Source organism: Manis javanica, chromosome 4, assembly GCF_040802235.1.
Source record: "Manis javanica isolate MJ-LG chromosome 4, MJ_LKY, whole genome shotgun sequence".
Taxonomy (NCBI): Eukaryota; Metazoa; Chordata; class Mammalia; order Pholidota; family Manidae; genus Manis; species Manis javanica.
In genome coordinates this window covers 142,173,578-142,196,921 of record NC_133159.1, presented here as the reverse complement: position 1 = coordinate 142,196,921, position 23,344 = coordinate 142,173,578, and the positions used below count along the sequence as shown (strand labels likewise).

Here is a 23,344-nt window from a genome sequence, read left to right as displayed (position 1 = left end):
GAGGAAGTGGGGTATAGAGAGGGTCTGGAAAAGCTGGGGTGTGGGAGGCAGGCCATAGAAAGCATGGAGTGCGTATCCAGCCTGAATTCACTGACAGAGTCAGGAGGAGTCAAGACAGGACACAGAAGAGTGGGAGGGACATGGAGGTCCCCTTATGGCTTTCAGGCCTGGGCAGTGTTCTCTGCCTGCCCTCACGCCACATGCCTACCATCCAGGGCAATGTTGTTCAGACTGTGGGCTGTGACTGGTTCGTGGGTTGTGAAGTCATATACAAGGTTTCAATCAATAGTTTTTAAAGATTTAGAATAGAATAGTATACAGAATGTATGTGTTTTGTAAAGGTAAGTGTAGTGGCTTAAGACTTTATATACATCATCTGTGGTTTTTGGCCTGGCGGCCTGACCCTTTCCTAAGCCCTCAGGTGCGGCAGACACACCTGAGCGTGGGGGAAGGCAAGAACTACTCAGCCATTTCCACAAGACCAGCTTTTAATGGGACTGTGATTGGAAGCACAAATAAATAAATGCCAGAGAGAATGGAAAACCAAACCAAACCTCAGAATATCAAAACCAAAATTCAGAAAACAAAACCAAACCCAAACAGATCTGACAGACTAACAGAAAAAGTCCCCCAGCGAAACAATCAGACTGTACAAGCTGTGTCACAGGGAGACCGCGGAGGAGACATCCAGGCAGCCGTGCCCCGACCCCGGCGCTGGGATGGGGCGGGGCTGGCCCCGGTCACTCTGCAGGCCACTGGGGGGAGGAGGGCTATGGGCAGGTTCAGAACCTTCACAAACTACACGAGGACGGACGTGGTCAGAGTTATGCGGTTTCCCTCGATTGTGCAGCTGTGGTTCCAGCGTGGCCTCGTGGTGACTTTGGGTCTGGACCCTGGTCGCGCTGCATGGCTGCAGTGTGGCTGCTGGGAACCGCGTGGAGGAGAGTCATGTACAGAGACAGAGGTGGAGGTGGCGCCATGAGAGGTCTGAGCATGCAGGTGCTTTATACATCTGGCAGTGAAATGTGATGGCAGAGTGTTCTCGGACAGTTCCAGAGTATGACTCATTTCTCCTAAGAGGGACGTGCGGCGGGGCTGGATCACGTGTTGCATCAGCCGTGGCCGCAGCGAGGTTTTGGCCGGTAGTTTGCTAGGCGTGCACAGGGGCTCTTCTTTCTGTGGTCAGGGGCCGTCCCACCTGAGCCTGCTGTCCCCTGTCCAGGGTCTTGGGCCTCAAGGTCTGTGTGGGGGGAGCTGGGCGGTCCACGGGCTGTCAGCAGGCAATCTCCTCCAAGGTCCCCAGGGCTGTCTGCAGGGGCACATTCACAGTGTGGCTGATGGTTTCAGAGTGGTTTGCCATCGTGTCACAAGTGCTCTGGAGGGAAGGGAAGGTGGCTGTTGATACTCATTCAGTAGATACTCATCACGATGCCACAGAGGCCTGCCTGTGACCTGGGAGCCCTGCTTCTCGTTTGTGGGGCCCCCCAGGACTGCTCCTGCCCCAGACACCTCATGTGTGGCTTGCCATCTTGGGGCAGGAGGCTGACAGGCGTTACTGCCTTCAAAATCCTCATCATTGCCCCCCGAAGTGCCCCCAGGGAGGGAGGGGGGGGGCTCCCTGGTGATGGGGTTTAGCTGGTCTGACCCTCTCTTCTAGAGGTATTCCCAATATGCCACCTGAGGCTACCTCTGAGGGGTCTCTAGTGTTGAGGCTGGACAGCCCATCTGTCCTCATCCTTGGGGGCCCCCTTGGGGGCTTACCTGGGGTAGAGGAGGTACAACCTGGGGCTAGGTTTGGGGCAGGGTGTACCAACTGCTGAGGCCAAGCAGGAAGGACAGAGGCTCCTGACAGCCAGAACCAGAGCTGGTCACAGCTGCCCGAAGGACCTTTGGGGTTAGGCTGTCCCCAGGGGAAAGGCACCCTGAGCAGGGTGGGGCTGAGACAGCCTCAAGTCTTCCCTGTGACTTCCAGGCTGGGGAGGGCTGGGGGCTGGGAGGGATGGGAGCAGAGAGATCAGCCAGGAGGCTGTGCCAAGAATTTGGGGTAGATGTGATAAGGTCAGTGCTGGGGGAGGGAAGGGGGTGAGGGGTAGGCCATGAGACAATCTGGGCAGGAGGGAAGGAGGGTTGGGGGGAGCCTCTACTTGCCGATCACTTACTAAAACCCAGCAACGCCGACTGCTTTACTGCATTGTCTCGCCTAACCCAAATGACAATCCCAAGGTCCCTGTGATGAGGCCGATGCCCAGGATGTCAGTAACTTGATCCCAGGCAGAGAGCTAGGAAGCAGGGACCCGGGATCCACCCAGGTCAGCTGAGTCCGCAGCCTGGGCCCCTTTCACACTGCCCTTCTTTCAGCAGAAGCTGTCTGCTGCTCAACAGAGGCTGAGGGGGCCCAGAGGACCAAAGCAAGGTTTATAGCCTGGGAGATGAGTGGCGAAGTAGTGACTGGGACAGCAGTGGGAGCCTGTTTGGAGGGAAGGGGCTGGGACCCACTCTGGATGTGTTGACTGTACGGGGCAGTGGCCGCTTAAAGAGCACGGTTCCCTAGGGCTGGAAATGCTGGTGTGGGGAAAGTCAGTGACCCCTGCTCCAGTCAGCGAGATGTGAGCCCAGGAGGGCCTGACTTTGGGAAGGAGAATGGAAGGCCGTAAGAGGGGCTGCCTCTGTCCTGGCAGAGTAAGACGGTGGTTAGGGGAGCTCTGTGTCCAGCTGGTGACACTCACCAGCTGGGCCTCAGTGGCCTCAAATACAAAAGGAGATTAAGAATAGGCCTTTCTCCAGGCTGACTGTACAGGGATGACTATGCAGCTGAAATGACATGGAACTCTTAAAGTACATAGCACACTGCCTGACACAGACACGACACACAACAGTGAGAGGTTGTAACAGGCATTATTGCTGCTCCCGGCCTCATGGGGCCTCACACTTCATGGCCCTTCAAATGGATAGGGTACCAGAGGTGATGCCCTGCTTGCATTTTGCCACCCCAGGTAATAAGGGAGAAGATTACACAGAGTCTCTTTGGTTCCCCCAAGGCATGCCATGAGGAGAGCAGCCCTCTGGCCTGGGAGAAGCTGAACGGGCCCAGGCAGGTCCTGCCCCAAGGAGCCTCTCCTGTGTCCGTTGCATCCTTACTATTGGGCTTTGGGCTCTGAGAGAGGCCTGAGGCTGAGCAGGAATGTCCTTGCATGTGGGAGCTGACAGGGCGTTGCTGGCCAAGGAAAGGTGAATGGCCAAGTATGGCCTTCTTGCCCTGGCCCCAGTATCCAGTCTCATTCTGCTCATAAAAGCCAGAGGAACAAACCAACGTATTGCGCATGAGCCGTGCTTACCACGTTCTCAGGGCTCCCTTCCTCCTCTTCTTTGCCCAGCAGATCTAATAGCTTCTCTTTGATCAGCTGCAAGGAAATCAGGCAGGGGTGGGTCAGACTGTGGAAATGGTGCAAAGATTGAGAGACCTGCCTCCACTCAGCTCAGCTGGGGAAGACAGAGGCAGCAGCTGTCCAGGCTAAGGCTGGAGGGTCTTGGCAGGAGCCCAGCCAGCAGCCAGCTCGAGGAGCCCCTACCCCAACTTCTTGCTGAAATGGGATTTTGGTGCAGTAGCTCGAGCTTGGAAGAGGCCCCCGGAGCACCCTGTCTTATAGTGTGGACTACTTTCTCTTGTGGATGGAGGGTGTGGATAAGCACCACGTGCGGGTGTGACCAGCTTCCTGTCTGTCTGCAGGAGCAGCCTAGGAGCCCCCTTCTGAGGCTGGGCCTGGGGAACAAGATTACTAAGCACTTCCTAGGCCTGGCAGCTCCACAGTGCACAAGACCAGGGCACACCTGGGTTCATAACATTCTATTCTTTTCAATAAAGGGCAGTTATTAAATATGTTATCTGATGTGATTCAATTTCCATAACCTTGTACAGCTTTTCATAAAAATTAATAAACGCAGAATAAAATCTGGCCACGGGAGCGAATTCAGGTTTGGGGAACAAGGTCACCAGGCTGAGAGGCAGAGTGCGGCCCCGCAGAGGACCCTGGTCCTGGCAGTGGCAGCTTCCCACGGCGATTCCCAGGGGCCTCGGGCCACTGCCAGCCCTCTCCGGGAGGAGGGCAGCTGCTCCGCAGCTCAGTTGGCTGGGCCACGCTGGGTGTCCTGGGGATTTCGTGGGCTGGGCACGCCTCAGGGACTCTGGAGTCACCAGAGCCAGCCTGGGTCTAGGGGATACTGAGAAGCCCCCGGAATTCTTGATGCTGGATGCCTCCGTGCATTGTTTGACAAGCTTTCAGAAGCTCTGTTCCTGCTCCCTTGAGGGAGACCTCTCGGACCATTAGAGCCTGAGGGGTGGCTGTGCTCCTGTTCTCTTTCCTTAGGACTGATGGGGATGGCCTGGAAATGCCCCTCCCCTAGACCTGCCTGACCACTGAAGGCACTGTTCAGGTGAGGGGCCACCCAGAAGACAGGGGTATGTGTGTGTGAATGTACTGTGTATGTGCACATGTGAGTGTGGGAGCCGGGTGTGTGTGCATGTGGGGTGTGCGTGTGTTCGTGAGTAGTGCACATGAATGCAGTGAAAGTTGTGGTCTGTGTGTGAGTGGATGTGGTGTATGTATGTGAACAGTGCGTGGTGTGTGTGTGTACATGTGTGAGTGATATGTGTGTACATGTGTGTTTTTGTGAGCAGTGTAGGTGTGAGTGTGGCATAAGTGTGTGTGAGTGGGTGAGGTGTGTGCATGTGTTAGAAGCCCCCACGTCTGTGGGAGGGGCTCAGAGCTGGCCTGGGTAGTCTCTTCTCAAGACCCCCAGCCTTCTCTAGGAGCTCTCTGAGGACAGCACTGTGGCTTCCATCTCCCCATGCCTAGGAGGTGGTGCTGGACACCATCCACAGACAGGGAGGAGAAGGCAGCCCCTGCAGGGACGAGGGCGTCCTGTTCCCAGCTGTGCTTCTGCACATCAGGGCAGGATTAGGGCACCAGCGTATGGTCATTTCCCCATGAGCAACCCGACTCTTACCTCATAAATATAATCAAAGAGCTCTAGTATTGTTAGGATACTAGCACCAATAAACAATCCCATCTGACCACCAATATCACCTGGAGAGAGAGAGAAAAGACCGAAGATTTGGCTTTGCTCACATAGCTTCCAGAAAGGGCTGAACAGACTGAGAACACAGACCCTGGGACTTCCACATGTTCCTTCTCCACAGGGAGCCGGGGCCTCCTAACTGGAAGGCCAGGCCTCTGATAGCAGCCGATGGTGTTCAGCGCCCAGTGGGAGGGGCGTAGAACAGATCTCATAGGCCAGTGGGCTTGTTCAGGTACAATCGGAACCACACTAAGTGGGCCCAGCTTTAGCTCTGGGCTGGAAGTAGAGACAAGATGTGTCTGGTCCTTGCCCAGGGCAAAGGCACAGTCTAGCCCAACACACATGTGGCAGATGCCCTGGGTGGGGGTCTCAGAGGCAATGGCACAAGAGACCCCTCTATCCGCCCAATTCATGACCTGACAGGGTCACCCTGGAGTACCTCTCACCCTTGGGACAAGGTCATAGGAAGCATCCCCCATCTTCCCCTCCTGAAGGTGAATGTTCAATCTGGTTTCTTCCTAGAACAGAGGTTCTTGCCTTGGAGTGTATGGGTCCCCCTGACCAAAGTCTTTCTAGACTGGTCTCCAGATGCCCCCTGCATCAGATTCCTGGGAGACTTGTGTTCAGTGTAGATGCCTGGACCTACCCTCTGCCTATAAAATCACAATCTCCGGGACTGGAGTCTCAAGGTCAAGATGTCAAAGTTCCCAGGTGGTTCTCTGACCCACCAGAGTCTGAGGATTTCACCGCTGTGGGAGCTTCAGGTGGTTGGAGACCCTGGGAATTCAAATGTGCTTGTGGTGGGAGAGCCCTTTTCGAGAAGCTCCTTGAGATTCTCCAAGGGGTTCTGATCCCCCACAGCCCAAGACACTTCACCCCAGGGCCAGAGGGTAGAGCAGGAGGCTACAAGGCCCCGAGGCTGGAGAGTGGCCACCAGTTTGCTGAGTGGCTTTGCCAAGCCCTGACCTTCTCAGTAGCTTTGTCTCCAAAGGTCACTCGGTGGTGGAATTGGTTGGGAGAAGTTTGGAGGAGGCAACTGTGAAATCCTTTCCTGCTGTCAGCAACTGGGCTGGGCTGGGGAGAGTGCTGGGAATTGGGGGTGCCCTAGGGGAGGTGCACAGTTCTTCCGATGATTCCAGGCTGACCTCTTGGTCTGAGAACTTCCTGATGGGTGCGTCTACCCTCTCCTTCTCCAGCTATGGCTGGGAGGAGCCCAACAATCACATCCCCAGATGTGTCTCTCTAATGTCCTTAACAGGGACGTTTCTGGGGAGCGTGTGCTTATGTGTGTACATGTGAGGTGTGTGTTTGTATGTGCATGCAGTGTGGGGGATGGGCCAGGGTTGTGTAGAAGTGGGCGTTATGCCTGGCTGTTGATGGCCTCAAGTAGGTGGCCATCTATGTTGAGGGGAGGTACCCTGGGTGTGTCTGAGTGTGTGAGTGTGGCTTTGTGGAGTTGGGCATATTGTGTCTGAGTGTCTGGAACATGTGTGAGTATGAGTAGGTATGAGTATGTGCATGGGCGGGCATATGTAGGGAGTGTGTGAGAGTGTAGGCACATGGTGTTTGTGTAGACCTATGCCGTCGCATGGCTTGCACGTGGGTGCATGCAGGTGTGCACTCATGTGTGGCTCATCCTGGTGTGTGTACACACCAGGCCGGGGTGGGCGGTGCAGTGCGCAGTGTGGCCGCGCGTGCTGCAGGCACTGAGGTGGGGTGGGCTGCCAGGCAATGAGCGCAGGCCTGAGTGGGCCTGAGGGCTGAGGGTTCCAAGTGGAACATGCTGTCATCACAGGAGGTACAGAGGGCAGCGTGATTTTCTCAGATGCAGAGATGAGCAGTCCTCCTGAAGATTCAGAGCTCAGGCTCTCATTGCGGCATGCGTGCGTGTGTGTGTGCGTGTGTGTGTGTGCGCGTGCGTATGTGCCTGAGAGAGAGAGACAGAAAAGGAGAGGGGACAACTCTGAGCCTCTGGTGGGGGCAGGAGGGGAGGAGGCATGTCCTGAGTCTTCACAGGAAATAAAGGCGACAGGGGCAGGGTGAGGGCCTACTTCTCCACACACCACCTTACGGCAGGCCCAGGGCATGAATCTCTCAGGTCAGTCCCTTTGGCCACAACAGCTTCTGAGGCCCCAGTGACAGCCACCTTAACACCAGCTGGGCCCTGCGTCCCTGGCATGGTGACTATCCAGGTGGCGGAAACTACTATTTATATACCTTCTGCAGCCTGGGGCTTTATCATGATTAACCATCACAACAATCTTATAAAGTGGGTTTTATTAGACTCACTTTACAGATGAGGGACCTGAGAGCTGGTGAGCTGAGGCTACCTGCCCATGTGCCCACAGCTGGCACGTAGCAGCCTTTGCTGCTTTTACCTCTTCACTTGCAGGTAGAAGGTACCCACCCCCAGCCCCCATTCCCCAGGATGCCACTGTCCCCTGGCCCAGCTCACAGGGACAATAGCTAATTTTCCTCATGGGGACAGGCATCGTGTCCTTTCTTGAGGCTGTGTAGGAGTTGGGAGAAGGGCGCAAGGGTAGGTCTTCTAACTGTCCACTCTCAGCTGTCTTGTGAGTTTTGTGCTGGGCTGGGGCGGGGTTGAAATGAACTCCCTGCATCCTTTATGTGCCAGTGGGGCCAGGGGAGCAAATGTGAACTTGTGTGGCGTAGCAACCAGGTCTGCAGGTAGCCGGGCTGTGTGGCCCTTCGTTTGTGTCTGATGGAGGACTGTCAGTCCAGGGGGCACATCTGGCCTTCTCAGTGCAGCTGTATTGCTTTCCGGGGGGTGGGGCACCACTGGGGGTTGCCTCAGGACCACCCAAGGCTCAGCCTTCCCTGCTGACAGCTCCTTCTCTGGCCAAGGCCCCAGGGCTCTCGCTCTCACTTCTGAGGGCAGAAGACTGCGAAAATCAAGAAACAGCTCTGGAATGAGAGACATTTCAGCTCATCTGCCTCATTGTGTCCTTTGGGAAACTGGGACCTAGATTGGGGTGTGAACTGGGCTGCAAACCTCCTCCACACTGGGGTCCTCCCCATTCTGGGGCAGCAGTAATGCCAGGAAAGAGGGAGTCACTAGCAAATGCAAAGGCTAGACCCCTCAGAAGGGCTTCTGTATCTGCGTGTCTCTCTGCCTGCCTGTCCACCCCCCCGCCCCCATCCTTTCCACCCTCTCCGAGATGTGGAAACTTGTGTAGTAGATACCCTGACTTACCAAGTAAGGCAGCAACTTCATATGCCTTCTTCTGTTCAATTGTCTCATAATTGAGAGCTTCAAAAAATATATCCAGAACAAGGATGTTCTCTCTGCAGAGGGAATATTCAGCACCATACATGGTTAGAGCCACCTGGATCCACAGAGGTCATCCGACACAGCTTTCCCATGGACAGATGGAGAAGTGGAGGCCCAGGGAAGTGGAGCAGCTCACCCCAAGTTAGAGCTGCTTAGTGCCAGAACTGGGACTTGAAACCAAGTCCTGACTCCCAGCCCAGTGCTCTTTGTAAGACTGGAGCATGCATCAACTGTCCCCCTTCGGCCCTTATTTCTACTGCCTCCCTGTGTCACGCGTCCTGCCTGGCCTCCTGGTCTCTGGGTCCTTATGTGTCGGTGAGCTGAGGACTCTGACAAAGCTTGCCTGGCCCGGCCCAGCCAACCTCCTGGGCAGCCCCTGCCCACCCCTGAGAGCCCCCCAAGTTCCTGTTTGGATATATGACCAGCTTCTCCTCATGGGAGGCCTCGCATGGCCACATCAGCTGCTAGGGCCAGGGAGGGTTTTTAGGGAGCACACCTTTATTTGGCTGGGGGAATCCCATTTGCTCCTTGAGGCCTGCATGTTAGTGAGACACATGCTGGCAGGGAAAGCCATTACTGCCGGCTGACTCTCTCTTAAGCAGCAGGGCCTGATACCTCCTGCCACTCCCCATCCCTTCAGCCTTGCTCATGGTGTGCCTCATTGGCAACCCACTGAGCAGAAGCCATCCCAGGCTGGGCTCTGGTGACTGTGATGGCGGGAGGGAGTGGCCAGAGGGGAGCAGAGCGGGTCCCTCCACACACAGCCCACTGAGGCGCCTGCCCACGTGTCGCCGTCTCTTACCTGGTTCGTGGCAGCTGCTTCCTACCAGGCTCCCTTCCTCTCATTTGGCCCCCTCTGTCCTCTATACTGAAGGATCCTCTAAGCAGCTACACTAACGTAAATTAGATAAGACTGCAACCCGGTTCCTCAGTCACACAGGAGCCATTTTAAATACTCAATAGCCACATGTGGCTAGTGGCTACCATGTTGGACGTCACAGGTAGAGAACATTTCCATCGTTGCAGAAAGTTCAGTGGTTGAAAATACAGATTTGACCCTACCACTCACTTGCTTGAAGCTCTTCAGCATTCCGTTTTCTCTTAGGATACAACCTGCTCTCTACACACACACATATGCACACACACGCACCCACCCCAACTCAGCCTGCAAGACCCGCTTGTTCTGACACATCCTCCTGGCCCAGCTCATCCTGCCCTGATTCTTCTAAGCTGTTGCCTGAGACCCCCTCTTCTCCATGTCTTTCATTCATTTATTCTGTTAAAAAGTATTTTTTGAGCACCAACTCTGTGTCTACCCTCCACAGCAAAGCACATAAAAGAAAGGTTCCTACCCTCAGGGACCTTTCACTCCAGTGGGGCAGGCAGGTAACAAACAAGGAAACACACACAAATATGCAATTACACACTTTGATGAATGTTATAAAGGAAAGTATAAGAGTGCTTTGAGAAAAAAATAGTAAGGAGGGGCTAATTTAACTGTCCAAAGAGATGACATTTAAATGGAGACCTGCACAGTGAAGAATCAGGTAGGTGATGAGTGAGAGGAAAAGCATTCCAGGCAGAGGGAACAGAATGTGCAAAGTAGGCTTGTAAAACTCCTATACATCCTTAAAAAAAATATCCCTGGATGGCATCCCCATGCAAGGTGCAGCCAACCACCTCTCTTACTGCCTGTATCAGCTTCTATAGCATCCAGTTGTGTGCTTGTTGGCCCACAAGCCTACAAGCTCTTTAAAGGCAGGGGGTGCATCTTGATCATCTTGGTCTGTTTGTTGAGAGCTGAGCACAGAACTTGGCACACAGCAGGTGACCAGTTAATGTCTGCTAAATGATACTGCTTTCCTTTGCCCTCTTCCTTGATTGCCCCCAATTTCCTCCTGATCAATTCCCACTCCCCCTCCTGCCAACCATGCCCACTTAGCTTACGAGATATATTTTTCTGATTTGTTAAATTTCTTCTCCAGGTACTTGGCGGACGTCTTGCTGGGGATCTTCACCATGGAGAGCTCTTTGTTGTACCGTGTCAGGTTGCAGGGCGTCCTGCAGAGACAGTAATTACTGTCCTTTTCTGCCAGCAGACCTGGAAGGGAGATGAAGGGGGGACTTCAGGTGTGAGGACTGGGTCCTTGGGGCTCAGAGTAGATGAGGAGTGTGCTGGGAGGAGGTGCCGCCCTGGGTAGTAAGGGTTGGGGAGCTGGGGACAAAAGGAGCTGGGCTTTTGTTACAGGCTGGTGAGGGTGTGAGCTCTCAGAGCAAAGTGCCTGCTCTTTCCAGGCTTCTCTTGGTCTGGTTTTCCTTCTGTCTCTTCTACTGTTATGTCGCCCTTTAAAAATTGTTGAAAAGGTGCTGCTTTGGGAGAATGGGCTCCAGGGGAGTCCTGCCCCCCTCAGCTCCCCTCTGCTCCTAGTGTCAGTGTTCTCACCCACACAGTGGGTGGCCCATCAAAGGCAGCCCATCAAAGGCCGCCCTGGAAAACCCTTTACCTGAAACCCCCGGGCTCCGCAGTGTTTCCTCTGGGGCTCGCTCATGGCCAAAGCCCGCCTCCTCCGCCTGCTGGGTTAGGACGCAGGCAAAGATCCCCGATTCCTTACCCTAGAGGCAACCTCCCCTTCTGGAACACCTCTCGCCTTCTCTTTTCCTCTTGTCTAAGACATCATTTTCTTCTCTCCCTCTTCCCTCTGACCATCTCAGAGTTTCCTGTTACCCATGGTTTTGTTGATTCTTTACTCCAAACAGAGACTGAGTCTTTGCCATCAGCATCACCCGCTCCTCTCAGCCAGACCTCCCACCTCCTCCTGGCCGCAGCTCATGTGTGATCCAGCCCTGCCTCACTTAGTTCCAGCAAGTGCAGCTGCTGAACGAACTTGGGTCCATATCATTTAAACTCTTTCTGCTTGTCTTGATTAGAAAATATTTCCCAGGTGCAGAGAGGCCGGCACATGGGGCGTGGTCTAGTTTTGAGCTTGTAGCTTGTTTGGGAGATCTCCCTCATCCCAAGTTTTCTAGTGGGGCAGAGACCAGGAGTTATTCCAACCAATACCCAGCAGGAGGAGGGGGAGTGCCCGTGCCTTCCGTTTTCACACGTGGAATGCACACTAGCCTACGTCTCTCTCCCTTCCCCCATCTCCGTGGGGCGCAGGTGCAAAGACAAGTCTGCTTTGGAATAACCTTGGCCTCCCCATGCGGACCACCAGTGTGTGCGGATGGATTTGCCAAACTTCTTTCGTGCCCACTGTCCATCTCTCCACCCCTGGCCTCCCTCTCCCTTCCTCAGAGCTCTGCATTCCCCCTGAAATGCACTCCTTTATCTGCACCTGTGTACCTCCTTCTCCCCGGCTGCCCTGCCCAGTCCTCACTCACTGGCATCAGCTCCCTCCTGCACCCTCTCTCCTTCCTCTTTTGCCTTTCCATCTCCTTTTCCATTACCCTTCTCCAGTCCCCGTTCCCCTCCATCTCTCTCCCACACCCAGAGGTCTCCAAGGTCTCCATCACTCCATCTGTCCTCCAGTACTGACCTAGGGCAGGCTCTGCGCACTCCTTGTGTTGCTCAGGGGTACAGAAAGGTGCATCCCCTGCAAAGGAAACAGAGAGAGGTACGCAGGCAGCAGCCCCTCCCCTCCTGGGGCGGGGGAGGGCGGCCAAGCTGGCACAGGGAGGGGAGCAGTCAGAGGGAGCCACTGGTCTGGGCTGCCTGGGGGCAGAGCGGGAGTGGTGTACTCAGAGCCCGAAGACTGTGTTCTGATCTGCTGTGACCCTGGGCAGTTGATAATAGGGCTCCCCTGGCTAACTTCTCCCAGATTTCTGTGCAGGTCCAACCAGCTCAGGTAGGTGAAACTGGGGAGGTGGTGGTAAGCACCTATTAAGTCCTGGATATGCATCATTGCCTATATTCCCCCAAGGTATCTTCTGAAATAGGAAATACTGGATCTCTTTACCTGTGAGAGGCTTGAGGCTTAAGGATTTTGCCTTCCCAGGACACCAAAGCCAGTAGTGATGGATGTGGGCTCTGAATCCAGGTCAGTCTGATCCCTACCTAGGCTAGAGCTCTTTCCACACTGCTGTATGTAAGCAAAGGATGTTTCATAAGTCTCCCCTTTGCTGTGCCCTTAATTCCATGTTAGTGATTGAGATGCCAGTAACAGCGTCATGGATGGAATGATTAAAACCTCTACTGCTTGCTTTTGGTTCAGGTTCTGTGGGGGAGACCTCACTGGCTGGTGACCTAGTCTGAACATCAGGCAGGTAACATTCACTAGTGCCCAGTTTTCTTCTCTGGTCAATCTTTATAGAAATCAGAACCTTTTTTTTCTTTCTTTAACCAGCTGCTAAAGTTAAAGCCCTCCATGATGTCTTTTCCTTACCATTTCCCTAAACACCTTTTTCAAAAGTTGAAGAGCTGATACGGTTCCTTCTTTCCAATAATAACTTGACTGACATATTTCCCTTTTTGCTTTGTCTTCTAGAAAGCTCAGATCAGTAATGCTAAATTTAGGTTACTACAGAAATTACTGATTACTAATGAAATAATTCAGAATTTAGCTATGAAGATGTTCGTTTCAGCATTGGTTATAACAGAAAATAACTGGTAATGAACTAAATGTTTAATACAAGGATTTATTCAAATAAACTTGAAGTATGATATAAGCATGAAATAAACAGCCATTGAAGTGTAACAGCAAAGTTCTTGGCACATAGCAGGTCTCCAGTCACCAGTACTTTAGGCTCCCTCATCCCATGTGCCCACACAACAACCACAGATGTTTGCAGTTTACAAAGCACTTTTATATGTAAGCCTAAATTTTATCCTCATAACAACTAATGATTGTGTATTAAAGATAATGGAGGTAAGAACAGAGAGGTTTAGCAACTCATGCCAGGTCACGCAGCAGGTATGCCTCCATCCCCAGCCCCAATCATCCTTCCTTCCATGCTGCCATACCAAACTCTTGCTGCACAAATCAGCCCTTCCTCTGATCCCGGGCCTCAGCTCTCTTACAGGCCAACCACCGGCAATGAGATGGCTACATGCATTGTTAGCCTGACAACAGATATGTTGGCACATGCACATTTATTTGCTGGCTGATGTGTTTCTTGCCTCATTTGCAAGAGTGCTAGACATTTGGATGCAAGAAGGGAAACATATGGATGAAAACAACAAACATCTGGATGTTTGATGTGTACCACACTGAGATGCAAAAAGTGCAAGCATCCAGATATTTGGACACTGAACTCTCGGAGCTAAGAGCGGCAAACAATTAGCAAACACATTAAGCGCTGGGAGGAACATTTTTCAAACATCTGCATACTTCTGGATACCACGATGTTGCCTTGGTTGCTAGACTGGATGTTTCTATTTGCCCTCTAAATGTTTGGGCACCCAAAACCAGACTTCCCAGAACACCATCCCTTTAGGTGCTTGTGGAGTGGGTGAAGTGTTTCCCATTAGGGTGAGAAATGCAAACGAGGTCCCTGGCCATCCCTGCTGGGTCCCTGAGGCCACCCTTCCCTCAGCACTGACCTGGCATGTGGACCATGCGGCAGTTGCAGTTCTCTACAATGTAACGGGTCTCACAGTCAATCCTACAGGCGGTGATACTATAAACAGGAAAGAAGTCAAGTCCCATCTCTGAGGATCGGCACTCACCCCACGGCGGGGGCAGGTATGTGAGCTGCAAGACAGAAAGGAGGGGCCTGCCATCAGCCTAGAGGTTTAGCCTTCACAGACTCGGTGGCTCATTTGTTCACTTGTTCAATCAACAAGCAAGCATTGAGTATCTACTACATGATAATCTGAACTTCCATTGACCTCACCAGCCTTCAATGTCTGGCTCCCATACTTTTGGAGTTTCCCTGTTTTATCTTTTACAACCTTTGCACGAAAGCTGATGTTCTCAAAGTCTCTTACACATGCCCCAGGTCTTCCCATTTCCACACTTGGCTACCTTGCATCTTTTGGAACAACACAACTAAATTCTACTTTCTTGGCTTGGGACCCTGGGACCCCAGACCTAGACCTTAAGGAGGGTTCAAGATGAAATGGCTTTAGGCATAATCAATGTCATTTATGATCCTTGGTCCTGACTAAAGCGACTCTCCACTATCATGCTTTGGGTGAACTCCTTCAGGGAAAAATGTCACTTAATCTCAGAGTCCCATGACCACAAAATATTCTAATGCCTATTGTATTTGCCTGCTGGGGACGAGGAGGGTGAAGGATGAGGGAAGCTAATGGTTGCTGAGTACTTGTTAATCCCTAAGCTAAATCCTTTATACCTACCTTTTCTTAAAAAAAAATTGAAGATTAAAAAATATAATAAAATGCACACATTTTCAGTACACAGTTCAATAAATTCTAAAAAACATACACACCTATGTAACCACCACTTAAATCAAGACATGGGACATTTTTAATCACCACAGAAAGTCCTTTCCTGTCCCTTTCCAATCAACCCCTCACCAGCCCAGGCGATCACTGTTATGGATTCCACCATCATAAGTTGGCTTTGCCTGGTCTCAGACTTCACAGAGATGAAAACGTGTATGATGTTCTCTTTTGTGTCTGGCTTCTTTTGCTCAACTTAATGTTTTTGAGATTTATCCACACAGTTGTGTGCATCAGTTCATTTCTTTTTATTGAGTAGTTCTCCAGTGTATGAATATTTACAATCTGTTTGTCCATTCACCTGATGATGCACACTTGGACTGTTTCCAGTTTTTGGTAGTTATGAAAAAGCCCCTATTAACATTTATATACAAATAATTTCTTGGACATTTATTTTAATTTCTTTTAAGCACTGGGAGGAATGTTCTCCAAACATCTGCATACTTCTGGACACCACGATGCTGCCTTGGTTACTAGACTGGATGTTTCTACTGCACTCTAAATGTTTGGGCACCCAAAATCAGACCTAAGTTAGGTCTAGGTATAACTTTGTAAGAAACTGTGAAATTTACCTACAGTGGTTGTGCTATTCTAGTCACTCTACATCCTTGCCAAATCTTGCTTTTGTCCATAGTTTTACTTTTAGACATTCTCCTAGGTGTATCATTGCATCTCATTGTTGTTTCTATTTGCGATCTTCTGATGATTGATGATTTTGAGTACAATTTTGTGTGCTTATTGGCCATTCATGTATCACTTTTGCTGATTAAAAAACAAGCTTGCTAATTTTTTACTTTTATTATTGCATTGTAAGAGTTCTCCATATATCCTGGATGCAAGTCCTTTCCCAGATATATATATATATATATTGAGAATATTTTCTCTATACCTCCTATAGTTTGTGGCTTACTTTTTCATTTTCTTAGTGGTATGTATTTTTCCTGCTTTTAAAATCAACTTCATTAAGCTGTAATATACATATAATGAAATGCATCAATTTAAATGTACAATTTAATGAATTTTTACAATTGTATACACTCTTATAGTGACCATCGTAGTCAAATATACAGAACATTTTCATTATCTTCTAAAAGTCCCCTATCTGCAGTCACTTCCCCTCCTCAACCCTGAAGCAATCACTGATCTGCCTTCTGTCATTATAAATTAGTTCTGCCTAGTCTATAATTTTATATAAATAGAAGCATACAATAAGTATTCTTGTGTGTCTGGCTTTTTTCTCTCAGCATAATGTTTTTGAGATTAACTCATATTCTTTCATGTAGCAGTAGTTCTTTCCCTTTTATTGCTGAATTTTACCACTTCCTTTCTAGTCTTTATTCTTTTTCTCTTTTCTTGCTTTGTTGCATAGGCTAGAAACTGTATGTTATGTAATGTTGAAAAAAATCCAAAGAGAGGATATCCTTAACTTGTTTCTGATTTTAGGGAGAAAGGGCTCATTATTTCACTGTTAAATATGTTAGGCATACATTTTTCTTAGATGCCTTTATCAGATTGGGGAAGTTCTCTCCTGTTTCTAGTTTGCTGAGACTTATTTTCAATGGGTGCTGAGTTTTGGCAAATGTGTTTTCTTTTTCTTTTGCAATGATTACATAATTTTTCTTCTCTATTATGTTAATTCAGTGAGTGATACTGATTGATCTACTGATGCTGAACCCACTTTGCATTTCTGGGATAAGCTCCACTGGTCATGATTTATTATCTTCTTTATGTATTGCTACATTTGATATGCTAATGTTTTGTGGAGGATTTCTGCATCTTTATTCATGAGTGATAATTGTATTTAATTTTACTTTTTTTGTAATGCTTTTGTCAGGTTTTGGTATTGGGATTATGCTAACATTGTGAAAAAGGACTTATAAAGTGTTTCCTCTTTCTCTATTTTTTGAGTTTGTGTAAATTTTGTATCATTCCTGTCTTAAATGTGAAGCCATCTGGACTTGGTAATTGTGGGTGTGTGAGGATTTTTAATTATGAATTCAAATATTTTATTAGATTTAGAGACATTCTGAATTTCTATTTCTTCTTGTGATGAATTTGTTGTGTTTTTTTCCCAAGGAATTTATCCATTTCATCTGTTTTAAATTTTATTAATGTAAAGCTGTATACAATGTTCTCTATTTTTTAAATGTCTGTAGAATTGGCAGTCATGTACCTTTTTTTATTTCCTGATATTGATAACTTGTGTTATCTTTTCCTTATTGTTTTGATTTCTAATTTAATTATGTTTCAGTCAGAAAACATACTTTCCATGGTTTCATTCTTTAAAATTTATTGAAGTTGTTTTATGATCCAGCATATGGTGTTCTTGGTGAATGCATGTGAACTTGAAAGGTAGGTGTATTCTGTAGTTATTGATGTAGTGTTTTACAAAAGGCAATTAGGTCATGTTGTTTGATAGTGCTGCTCAAATAATCTATATCTTTACTGACTTTTTATCTATTAATTCATCATTTACTGAGAGAAAAGTATTGAAATCTCTAACTGTAGATTTGTGTATTTGTCCCTTTTGGTCTATCAATTTTGCTTCATATTTTTCAAACTTATCATTAGGCATATACATATTTAAGATCATTATATCTTCTTGATGAATTGATTCTGTCATCATGGTGAAATAACCCTTTTTATCTCATGCAATTATCTTTGTCTTGAAGTTTACTTTCTGTAGTATAGACATAGCAGCTTTCTTGTGCTTATTGTTTATCTTTTCCCATTCTTTTAATTTTTCTTGTTTATCCTTTTACTTTTAACTTGTCAGAATATTTACATACTTAAGGTACATCTCTTGTAAACAGACTACTTGAGTGTTGCTATTTTACCCTATCTGACAATCTCTGCATTTTAATTGGAGGGTTTAATGCACTTATATTTAATGTAATTCTGGACATGGTTGAGTTGAACTCTACTATCTTGTGTTTTGTTTCCTGTTTGTCCCCACTGCTGTTTCTTCCTTTGTTCTACCTTTCCTGACTACTTTTTTGAGTTATTGAGCATTGTTTTAGTAGTTCTTCCCATTTCCTCTATTGACATTTTTTTCTTTTGTCTGAGTTCTTTTTTTTAATTAAAACAATGTGGTTATACAATCACCCTTATCATCAAGTCCCCCACCATACCCCATTGAAGTCACTGTCCATGAGTATAGTAAGATGCCACAGAGTCCCTATTTGTCTTCTCTGAGCTACACTGTCTTCCCCATGGCTCCACACACACCGTGTGCACCAATCATGGTATCCCCACAATCCCCTTCTCCCTCACTCTCCACCCACCCTCCCTCACCCCTCCCCTTTGGTAACCACTATTGATTTTTGATTTATACCTCTTTGTATAATTATTATAAATATATGCTAGTATTTACAGTATATATTCTTAACTTATATCAGTCAATCTTTAATTAGTATCATACTTCACATATAATTTTATTTATTTCCTTCCTGTCCTTTATGCTGTTTCTGTCATATATTTTATCTTTTACATCTGTTATAAACACTATACATTGTTATTATTTTTGCCATAAGCAGCTCATTGACTTTTAAAAAGTTAAGAAAGAAACTTACATTTTATATTTTCCCACATATATACCATTTTCATTGTTCATCATTCTTCCCTGTAGATTTGAATTTCCATTTGCTATCAGTTCTTTTCAGGCTAAAGAACTTTCTTTAGTATTTCTTGTAGTATAGTTTTACCTGTGGCAAAAATTGTTTTAATTTATAAGATGTATTAATTTTGTTTTTATTTTTGAAATACTTTTTGTCTTTGTATTGCATTTTAGATTGTTAAGTGTTTTTATTTTTGTTTTTAGCAATTCAAAAATGTTCACTTGTGATGAATTTTTCTGATGAGAAAAAAGTCATAATCTTTTCATTGCACCCATGTATGTATCATGCCTGCCCCCCACAGGCTGCTTTTAATATTTTCTTTTCTTTTTTTTTTGGTTTTCAGGATTTTAACTGTGCCATATCTAGATGTGGTTTTCATTCTAATTATCCTTCTTGGGGAGTGGTGAGGTTCCTGGATCTGTGCAATAACAATTTTGAACAAATTTGGAAAAATTTTAGCCAAATGTTTTTCTCCTCCATTCTCCCTCTCTGTTCTTTCTGGGATCCTAATTATATTCATGGACTGCTTGATACTGTTCTACAAATATTCTGGGGCTCTGTTCACTTTTATCAGTACTTTTTTCTTTTTTGTCTCATTTGAATAATTGCTATCCACCTTTCTTCAGGTTTGGTTATTGTTTTCTCTCCAATCTTCTGATAATCCCATCCAACACTTAAAAAATTTTAGGCAATTGTATTTCTTAGTTCTAAGTTGAATTTTTAAAAAATGTTTTCATGCCTTGTTTGAAAGTCCCTTGTTATTTACACTTATTTCTGTAATTATTTAACATGTTTATTGTATTTTAAAGTTGCCGTTTCCTAATTCCAACATGGCTTGTAAGTGAATATGTTTCTAGTGATTGTTTATTTTTCTTTTTGTATTTTATCTCTTTCTTCATGTGTCTAGTAGTTTTGATTGTATACTGGACATTGTGAAAAAATCTTTACAGTGACTCTGGATCAGTTATCTTCCTTTGAATAGTATTGAGCTTTGTTCTAGTCAGCAGTTAAATTAGTGGCAAATCACTTTGATTTTGTGAATGCACTGTTAAGGCTTTATTGAAGGGTGGGTGTATTTTAGTTTTGCCCTTAATTCTGGGCTATAGCCCTTAGTCTTGGAATGTGATCTTAACTCCCGAGGAATGACACTTCCTGGATTTCAACAGACAGCCTGTAGAAGACTTAAATCACAGGTCTGTCTCCTCTGCAATGGCAGAACTGAAATTACTGCTCAGTTCTTTCAACTGCTGTTTTCCTCTGGAGCTTCTTGGACTCTTTCCTCATCTCTATGAAGTTCAAGATTTAGGCTTCCCCTCTGTAGATCTCTCCTTGCTATTGGGTTTAAATTGGGTTTCTTTTCCCAATTTTCAGTCTTTCTGGCAACTCTGAACTCTGACTTCTGATTCCTTCACTTAATGACCGCAGCCTTCTGCTTGAGCCCTAACCTCAGTATTCCCTTAGAGCTTGCTGTATCTTCCAGGGAAAGGTCAGGTAAATAAATGTGTATTTCATCCAGTGTGGTTTCCTTCCTTCAAGGGCTGTATTCCCTCCAGTTTTTGCCTGCTTTTAGTCTCTCTACAGCGTCATCAAAGGGGAGTTTTAAAGTATTTTGTGCAGTTTGCAATTACTATTTTGAGGAGGGTTAGTCTTATATAAGCTATTCCACTGTTATTGAGAACCAGAAGTCTCTACACTTATATTATTTAATACTCACAGTACTCCTTTGAGGTAGACATCCCTATTCTCATTTTGTTAATGAAGAACGCAAGTATCAGAAAGGTTGAGCAGCCTGTCCAAGATCACACACCTAGGACAGAGCCAGCATATGGACTTGGGAGTATCTCACCCCAACCTTGGGCTTGTGACACTACAGTGCCTCTATAGGAAATTAGTGGGAGGGAAGGAGAAACACTCCAGGGAGGATGTTTCAGAGCTCTTGTTTTTTGTTTTTATCTAATGGTTCCTCTCTTCTTCCTTTCTCGTGGATGTTTGCTTTGCTCTTTCATATTTCTTTGGAGTTCATGAGTTGACTGGGCTTTTGCACAAATTTTCTGTATGATCTTAGATAAGTCATTGTTCTCCTCTGGACCTTTTCCCATCTGTAAATAGAGTGGGTTTGGGGAGTAGGATTTATATCCTATGATTAGAATGGACTGGGTCCCCAACATTGCTTAGTATTGGATCCATAAACACACAAACTGGATTTGGGAAGGACTAATAGTGACTTTTGGCAAGGCTGGGGGTCTAAAATGGTATAAGTTAATTTTGAGGAGACAGTTATTTCTTTTTCTTCTACTAAAACAGATTCCCACAGCGGGTGGGTCAAGAATGTAGCTGGTGATGGGCCAAGGTTTGTTCAGGGCCAATCACTTCCCTTTTATTTCAGAGGTCATGATTCAGATGCCATGGCTACCTTGCTGTGGCTGGCTTCTCATTTGTTCCATCAGCTTTTCTGAAGCTTCACATACCAGAGCCACTGGAACATCACAGCATGTATAGCATCAAATCTTGCTTACCAATGTCTAAAAGTGGGTTGGAGTATTAGTTTAGTTTATCCTGGCCAAGCAAAGCCTCAGGGGGACCCTGAAGCACTGTCTTCAAATATCTGAAGGACTGTCTCAGGGAAGAAGAATTAGATTTGTTTCTGGCATCCCAAGGGAAAGAGAGACACAAGAGTAGTTGTAATAAGGGAACTGGAGACAATGATAACATTTACTGAAGGTGCAGACACTGTGGCAGGCTTATTACCTGCATTATCTTACTTAATCTTAAGGAAGGAGAAATTCTGGCTCAACTTTCTAACGTACTGGTATGATTCAATAGTAAACTCGCTGTCTTGAAAGTGAGTTTCTTACCATGAGGGGGTGTTCAAGCAGAAGATACAGAGCTACTTGAATGGGATGGGAAGAGAGAGATTCAGGCATTGGGTGTGTGGCGGAAGGGGATGAGAGATAAGTCTTCGTGAGCCCCCATCTGCTGCTGGGCACTCATTTGATCAGGTAAAGTGACTAAAAGCTGGCTCTGGGAAATGGGAGCTGCATAGTTTACCCAGTGTCACCCAGCTAGTCCATGAAAGAGTAGGGTTCGAGGTTCTGTCTGGCTCATTCCTCTGCCTCTGCTTTCCTACTTTCATTCATGCAACAAAATAGTGCCCCTCCACTTCTGTTCTTCATACAATTTGGTTCTAAAGACCAGCCAGTGCCTGCCCTTTTGGGGTCCAGTTATTCTGAGCTGGGTTTATTATGATAAGGACTCCTTCTCATTCAGACATCCGACTCAAGATGACAGCACACAGCTGGATCTTGGGGTCTGGGGCTGGGAGAGAGATCCGGGACGGAGATGTACATGAGGAGGCACTGGAGTGCAGTGAAGCTGTGGGGCACGTGGGCCGGCCCAGGGAGAGAGAAGAGGTGCCCTGCACTGAGCCTTGAAGTGTTCCTGCATTTATAGGCAAGCTGTCCTCCCTTACCTGATTTTTCATGGTGTCATGGAACTGGTGGCTTTGGATAATTGCCTACATTTATGAACTGAGTGAAGAACTCAGAACTTCTGTGACTGGACACTCTGGTGCTTGCCTTTCATTGCCCCCACTGTCCTGAGGCTTCTCTCCACAGCCGTTTTCATTTTATGGAGAAGTGTGTGTGTGTGCTTCCTTCCCGCCTGCAGACATCCTGAGCTGTTTGTTCCTCAATCGCGGGCTTTCCCAGTCTCTCACACAGATCCCAAGGCCTGCCAGCAGGTGGCGTTGCAGTCAGCCTTGCTGCCCAAGGCTTGCCTCTGCAGGCTGAGGTGTTCCTGGGGACTCGGCCGGGTCTCAGACCTCTGCCAAAGCCGGCTCGGCCTTTTCCTTGTGTTGGAGGCCCACACTCAGAGGCCTTCACTGGGATGCTACTAAGGGGGGATGCAGAGGGGATGCAGGAGAATAAACATACCCTTCTGCAATAATGGGTAAGAAAGACAAGAGAGAGAGAAAGGAGGAGGGCGACAAGGAGAGATGCCCACTTAGTTCACCTGATACCCACCAGGCTCTTGCTGTGTCACCCCCTTGGCCTTTTACTTGAGGGATTGGACATGATGCTCTCCTGGACCAAATCCCTTAGGCTCGGAGATACCTGCAGGTTCCTTGCTAGGGCTCGGTCAGGGTCTCTGTTCTGGCCTGCCTGGCTTCCTGCCCTTCTCCCCAGCAGACCTGGTGAGATCCTGGTTCCCCATCTGCTGGGAGCATCCATGTGAGGAGCACGTGCTCTGTGGTCAGACCCAGCTGGTTTGAATCCTGGCTCTGCCACTTACTCAGAGGGAGGGATTGAGCAAGTGGCTGAGCCTCTGACCTCCCTTTCTGCATGAAAATCACCCTGATGCACCAACTACTTCAGAGTGATTCTGTGAGGTTTGAACATACTGTGTATGTAACCCATTTGTAACCCTTAGCTGACATCTTCCAGCCTCTGTTCTGGGTCATAGGGACAGGACATGAAACTCAGCCCCTTGTTAATTTCTACCGAAAGCCGGCTCACCCAAGATGTTAGCCAGAGTTGGAGGAGGGGGTGTACATCAGAGCAAAACTCCTTCACGTGCCTAATCCTAGCCCCCTCTTTTCTATCTCCTCATGTGATTCGCTACCCTTTCTAGGAACAGAATCAACATAGTCTAAGTGGTTTTGTCACCCTCTGACATCCTGGCACATGGCAACACTCTTTCCCAGGGAGTCTCACCCGATCATGCTTTTTTCCCCAAGGAGTGTAGAGTAGTGACCAGGGGACAGAGCCCACCTGGCCGCGCCTTGGCATCAGTAACACAGATACACACTCTGATGGCCTGTATTTTATATGACTTCTGATGTCTCCTCTCTGGGATCTGTATCTGTGTGTTATCAGCCGGAAAGCTCTCATTCAGCAGTTTTAACCACTTGTGCCAGGAATGAAATGTGGGGGGTAGTATTAGGAGCAGAGCACCGTT

General features: G+C 47.7%; 1 protein-coding gene across 3 annotated transcripts in view; it reads right to left on the bottom strand.

The window, feature by feature from the left end:
• Nucleotides 1-452: 452 nt before the first annotated feature.
• Nucleotides 453-23,344, bottom strand: part of ASIC2 (acid sensing ion channel subunit 2) — a 998,461-nt gene continuing 975,569 nt past the window's right edge. For 2 of the 3 annotated variants that reach the window (XM_037018670.2, XM_017670731.3), the window contains exons 4-10: nt 13,908-14,058; nt 11,905-11,961; nt 10,316-10,469; nt 8,291-8,382; nt 5,005-5,084; nt 3,336-3,401; nt 453-1,375 (exon numbers count right to left, since the gene is read on the bottom strand). In XM_037018670.2, coding sequence (XP_036874565.1) covers nt 1,274-1,375; nt 3,336-3,401; nt 5,005-5,084; nt 8,291-8,382; nt 10,316-10,469; nt 11,905-11,961; nt 13,908-14,058 — 702 coding nt within the window. In that variant the 3' untranslated portion in view covers nt 453-1,273. The remainder of the gene's footprint in view (nt 1,376-3,335; nt 3,402-5,004; nt 5,085-8,290; nt 8,383-10,315; nt 10,470-11,904; nt 11,962-13,907; nt 14,059-23,344) is intronic. The other variant, XM_073235177.1, reaches the window with a different exon arrangement.